This window comes from Plutella xylostella, chromosome 23 (genome assembly GCF_932276165.1).
Source record: "Plutella xylostella chromosome 23, ilPluXylo3.1, whole genome shotgun sequence".
Classification (NCBI taxonomy): Eukaryota; Metazoa; Arthropoda; class Insecta; order Lepidoptera; family Plutellidae; genus Plutella; species Plutella xylostella.
The window spans coordinates 7,966,788-7,973,063 of record NC_064003.1 but is presented as its reverse complement, the minus strand read 5'-3'; the positions used below and the strand labels follow the sequence as shown (position 1 = coordinate 7,973,063).

Genomic DNA, 6,276 nt, shown 5'->3' with positions numbered 1-6,276 from the left:
CCGATTATGGTAAATAAGCTGAATTGTATTGTTCCATAAAATCTTTCTGTAACAATAAAATATACGTAAGTACTTACTTATTCGCCGCGTTTATTTTCTCGCCGAGTCCCTCTTTTGTTTTTTGATTATGCAAAATCGCCAGTTTATAAGCGTAGGCTCCAGTGGTATTAATAGCTATGCAAGGCTCGTCTAACAACAGGTAGGTTTGTCTCGATAGCGTTCAATACCCAGATAATTCACCTTGCATAATGGCTGATTTGAAGCAGGTATTGCTTGCAAATTATTCAATGAATATTTATATATAAATTACATCAAGTGCCGGCTCTAATACGATTCTGTAACAGCCCTGATTATTATTTTGGCACAGCCAATTTACTCGTGAAGCTACTTGATAAAATTTGCGGCATAATATTATTATATGAAAACGTACAAATACGAACCGCAACTTTTGGCTTCCTTCCAGGCTCGAAAACGATGTTATTTCACTAAATTCAGTACTAAAACATTTCGATAATAACATCTGTCAAGAGCGGCAACGTTGTATACATGGCTTTATTTGCCACATGCCTACGACCAGCAGTTAGAGTCTATTAATGCCATTAATGATAGGTGTTCATAATATAGTTACATTTTTTTATAATACGAGTACTTACAGGTTTTACATAGAGCCAGACAGATAGGTAATTGTAATAGTACTTACTTCATAGGAAGAGTAGAGCCGCCACGAAGATAGGTTTGTAGCACTATAAGACCTTCCATATGTGTTTTTTTTGTATGTTTCTAATGGGGTCTCGCCCTTACCAGCGATGTATGTTTTCATGAACTAGGTGAAGAACCTACAAATCTTTTTTCACTACTTAATCATTTTATCTTTCAGTATTCAGGGGAGGTTTTTCAATGGTCAGATAGAAGTTATCGGTGAATAATTCTAATACAGTCCTTTGTATTATAGTTAGGTAAATCTAAAATAGTATTCTTCTTCGGTACTTATCTGGCTATTGAAAAATCAGCCCTTAATTTATGATGTTTATCATAGTTCTGGACATAATTTAGGAGCAAAACCATTCTCTGTCTGAAATACACCATTTCCCTATGCCGAGATCTAGCAGCAGGGTTTTGAAAGGTCTAAAATATTGAAGGTTTTTTTGCTTCTGAATTATCGCCAGTATAATAATGTGTTTCTGGGTGCCTAATTTATGAAAAGAAAAACTACTTGGGGGTAATAAAATTAAATGCAGACATAGAAATTCATTGTTTTTATTTTTTGTATAAATAACATATTATTACTGATAATAACTCTATGATCACTTGTTTTCACTATTTACAATATTTTAATAATCTACAGCAGTCTTTAATTTTTTACGAAATCTATACACAATGATAACGAACAGGCAATACAGTTCCATAATAATCAATATAGTACATAGTTTTGGTATAGCACTTACGTTCTAGTATAATTACAGTATTTACACAGCGGTCTATATCTAACATCTATGATACATAGTTACTTGTGACTGGAAGGTGGGCACTGTGGGCAGGGCCCGGTTAGACTAGGTACGCTTGCACGGCGCTGCCGGTGTCAACTAGCGGTGGCGGCGGCGGCCACTGGCGCGGGTCGCGCCGCCGGCCCGGCGCCATTCCGTGCTCTAGCGAGGAGTAGTCAGAGTCTATGGACGAGTAGATGTGGTCCGAGATCGGCCTCCCGTCAGGCCCGTATACCACCCCCTGCGTCTGAGTCTGCAGATGTCGCACCGGCGACTGACGCACCTCACTATTATACTCCGGCGGCGCGCTCGCCCCCTGACCTCCACCACCCATCACTGGCGACTTATTCGGAAAAGGCAACGTACGAGTTCCACCATTAGGCACCGACGAATCTAAGGTGTAAGTATTTATATTATTCCTATAGTGTTGCGCCTGCTGTTTACGACTACTACTCCTTTGAGTGGCGTCCGGCATCATATACCTGAGACGCTCCCAAAATCTACGCTGACCCCAACTCAGACGCGATCCTGTTTTGAGATACGGCCGCAAGTCGGGGTCGCACATCGCGTCCGCTACTACCGAACATTCTTCGATTAGCACCAACTTATAAATGCACCCTTTTAGAGCTTCGTGCAACCCTTGCCGGAATTCATAGCGGGACCATTCAGTCTGCATGAAATTTCTCGTTAGCACAATTATTATACGCTTGGATGCCTCGGTGGCCTCCAAGTCAGGTGGCGCGCACTGCATGTACTGGGCGCCGTGGTGTGGAATGTCGCGATAATGGAGACAAAGATGGTAAGAGGGGTTTCCGTTCTCGAGCTCCGGGGCGAGTGATTGCACAACGAATTCCTCGTCTTTAGGACTGTAGCACACATAGGCGTCGTAAAGCTTTTCGCTTTCTTCGAATGCGCCGGCAAATGAAAACACTCGAATGCCACAATTCGTGTAAAGCCACACTCGGAGCGTGTCCCTAAAAAGAAATAGTACGATAAGAGCCAATAAAATTAACATAAAACCGGTGAGAGTTGAGACCATCATGGGAACATAGTTCGAAACCAACATGTTTCCGATGACTGAATTATCAGCGTAATAATCGCTGCAAGCGGTACCGTTCAAATTGAGCTCTTTTCTCTGCGGCGGTTTTGCTTCACCGTTCCAACACCACACGTCAGTTATGTCAATTATTTTTTGCGCATTCTCTGCTAAATATGCAGTTAGCTCTTGCAGGTAACGACATTTGCACGACCACAAATTATTTCCAAGCGACAAAGCTCGGAGGTTCGGATTATTATTGAAGCTATAAATACTGAAATCCACTAACCTATTTCCGTCAAGACGTAATACTTCGAGAGATCTCAAAGACAGGAATGTCATATTAGCGATGTGACTGATTAGATTATTTTGTAAAAATAGTTCTTTCAAGTTACTCAATTGGTGGAATTCGTATCCCTTTAGCTCGTTCAATTTATTACTACCCAAATGGAGAATCTGAAGGGAAGTCAACCCGGCAAAAGTTCTATTTTGAATATTTTCGATGTTACTGTTATTTACATAGAGGGATCTCATTTTCTGTCGACCGATAAATGCGTGGTTTTGGAGTTCTTTTAGATTGTTTCCGTCTAAAAATACTTCGGTAGCGTCCATCGGGATTTTATGAGGGATTTCTACCGAAGATTGACCCGAGCAATCTACTACATTTGTATTCCATAGGGGATCGTGATAGCAAGTACAATTTTGAGGGCAAGTCATTTCACAGTCACAAGCATCATAGTCACAACAATGGCATATGGCGAAACAATGTGTTTCATACTCACATAAGAAGTCGGTAGTCTTAAGATTAGTTAACGGCACATGGGTACCACTGCGCGTGTTTGTCATTTTACACAATACATTCTCTAGGTCCATCACTCGCGGGTACTGGCGCATGGTCGTCATGTTGTTGATGATCGGCAACCACTCCATAGTACAATCACATTGAAACGGATTTCCACCAATGTAAAATTCCGGCAAGCTCTTATTGCTAGGCACAGGTGATAAACGTAAACTGTTCAAATCTAAATGCACTATTTCATTAGCATACATGTCCACTCGCGTCAAGTTCTTTTTGTCGAAAAACGTATTCACTTGAATATTATTTAGATAGTTATTATTTATAAACAACAATTCTACACTATTAGGTATCGCCATAGGTGATATCTCTACAATACGGTTATGACTAACGTCTAAAGTCTTTATACGGATTTCATCTTGCAACTTGTAATAGTTCCCCAAATGTTCAATGAAATTGCCGTGAACGTCCAACCACTTCAAATTGCTAGGCACAAAAGCGTAATCAAACCACACTAAATGATTTTCCGATAGGTTAAGCCACAGAAGACTGGCTAGGGTAGCGAACACACCGTTGATGTCGGACAAAAAATTCCCGTCGAGTCGTATTGCTTCCAGTTGAGCATTCCTAGCGAATGTCCCTCGTTCAATTGACTGGATCTTATTCTTGGCAATATTTAATACTTGCAAGCTCGGCAGATCCCAGAACATGCCGACGGATAAGTTTCCGATCTGATTGTCAATCAGTCGCAGACCGGTCAACTGGTTCAAGTTTTTGAATGATCCATTTCTGAAGTCAGATATCTGGTTCTCTCCCAAATCAAGGGTTTTCAGGAATGATAGCTCCCATAATGCTTCAGGAACATTTAACAGCTGATTGGAGCTCAAGTCAAGTTCTTTCAGGTCTGAGCAATTCTTGAACGCTTTCCGGTCAATGTTGACTAATAGGTTGTTATTTAAGGTCAGTTTACTCAATACAAACAATCCGTTGAATAAGTTTTCATCAATCGTATGAAGTCTATTTTCAGCCAAATTCAATGTATGTAAATTGTATAGCGGCAAAAATGCGTTCTCTTCAATATATCCAATTGAGTTGTTCTTAAGATTCAGAATCTGTAGGAAGAACAAATCCTTGAAAGTCTTGCCATCGATTCTCGTAAGGCCGTTGTTTGATAAATTCAGCACAATTAAACGTATTAATCCCAAGAATGTTCCATCATCAACGTGATTGCTTGTTAGTTGATTGCTCGATAGATCAAGAACTATTAACTGTTCTAGGCGATGAAATATTCCTCGAGCTAACTCAAATAGAGAATTATCGTTCAAGTAAATTTCTCTTAGCTCTCTAGAATTTGTGAAAATTCCCTCGGGGAGTTGCTGGAGATTGTTATGTGATATGTTGAGAACTCTCATAGATACTAGTCCGTTGAAAGCTTCACTTGATATGTCAGTGATATTGTTATGTTGTAAATATAAATGCTGTAAACTTCTCAGTTTCAGTAGTTCTGATTCTTCCGGCAGTGTTTTTATCATGTTATGACTTAAATCTAAGCTATGTAAGCTTGATGTACAGCCTTGTCCGAAGCCAAGTTGCCCAACTGTTTTAATCCTGTTGTAAGTTAAGTTCAATGTATTCAGATTCTCCAAAGAACAGAACACACTAGGCGGAATAGCTTTTATGTTATTCTGAGCAAGATCCAACGACTGAAGTTCGGACAATCCATTGAAGGAGTTCAATGTAATCTCTAAGTTTTTAGTTGGGCTCCACTCGTAGTTCTTTGAGCGAATCTTCAGCCTTTTTAGTTTGCGCAAGTCTTGAAAAGTGTTGTCTGGAACATGGAGCAACTTGCAGTTGTTTATAGAGATGTCGGTGAGGCCCGAGACCGAGCTGAAGTAGTGAGCTCGCAGAGAGCTCTCGAACAGGAGCAGATGGTTGCACTCGATGGCGAGGCGGGAAGTGTCGGCTGACACGGAGGCGATGTTCCCGCCGTCGCTGTCCAGAGTGCGGATCTTGCAGAGCACCCCTCCGTCGGAGTCCCTCCCCGGCAGCCGCGAACACTTGTCCGCGCCGTACGGGAGCACGGTCCACCCGACCTGCAGCAGCGCACACAACAATGTCGCCGCTATGAACATTATGACGCTATATCACAGACTTCTCATTTCACTTCAGAACGTCTCATAAACACTTCCCGTGGGTCGATATGACCATTTCCGAAACAAAGTCCTTATAACACTTGAGTACTGCAGAAAAACTTGCTAGCATTTCACTTCACTTGTGTCCTCGGGATACGGGTAGATGGTAGTCCTGTTATGTATATTTAAGTACGCGTTTTCACTCATGAACACAGGTTACTTTAATGAGATCTAGTTTGGTGATTATTTATTGCGTGCGATGTGGAGCGGTACGTGTAGTGGCACGTCCGTCTCGCTGCGCGGATGCCGTGCGACTGGCGGACGGAGGCCGCGGCTCACGAAAGTGCCGGTGGGGGCGCGCAACTTAGCCCCTTTCCCCGCGCCCCCCGCAAAGCTCTCCTTTCAATTCTTTGCCCACCAAGTAGCGACATCTAGTATCGAGTAGCGGCAGTTAAAAAGCTCGTGCAGCATAACAGATGATTTTTATAAAACAATTCATATAATCGAAGTTGTTTAAATTATGCCAATTGATTTATGATTTAATTAAGCGGGTACTTATTTCTATCTTTATCATTAGTGAAATTAGTTTTCGTAGCATTTTTGCTTTTTTATACTTATCAAAGTGAAAATAGAATATGTGCCAGTAATGAAACTAACGAAATACGAGTTTAATCAGTTCATCATATTTATATTTTAAACTACGTTGGTAGGTACCTACCCGAGAAATGCTCCCAGTTACAGCCAACAGAATTTAATCCTTCGGATGACACATGACAAAAATTTAATTTCCTCCCGTTCCCTTAGTAACAAAGTTGGAATAAGGGTGAT

At 41.3% G+C, this 6,276-nt stretch overlaps 1 protein-coding gene across 1 annotated transcript; it reads right to left on the bottom strand.

Moving 5' to 3' along the window:
* Nucleotides 1–1,241: 1,241 nt before the first annotated feature.
* Nucleotides 1,242–5,779, bottom strand: LOC105386185 (toll-like receptor 7). Its single transcript, XM_038113437.2, has one exon. The coding sequence runs from the start codon at nucleotides 5,446–5,448 to the stop codon at nucleotides 1,546–1,548; it is 3,903 nt and encodes a 1,300-aa protein (XP_037969365.2). The 5' UTR covers nucleotides 5,449–5,779; the 3' UTR covers nucleotides 1,242–1,545.
* Between the last annotated feature and the right edge of the window lie 497 nt (nucleotides 5,780–6,276).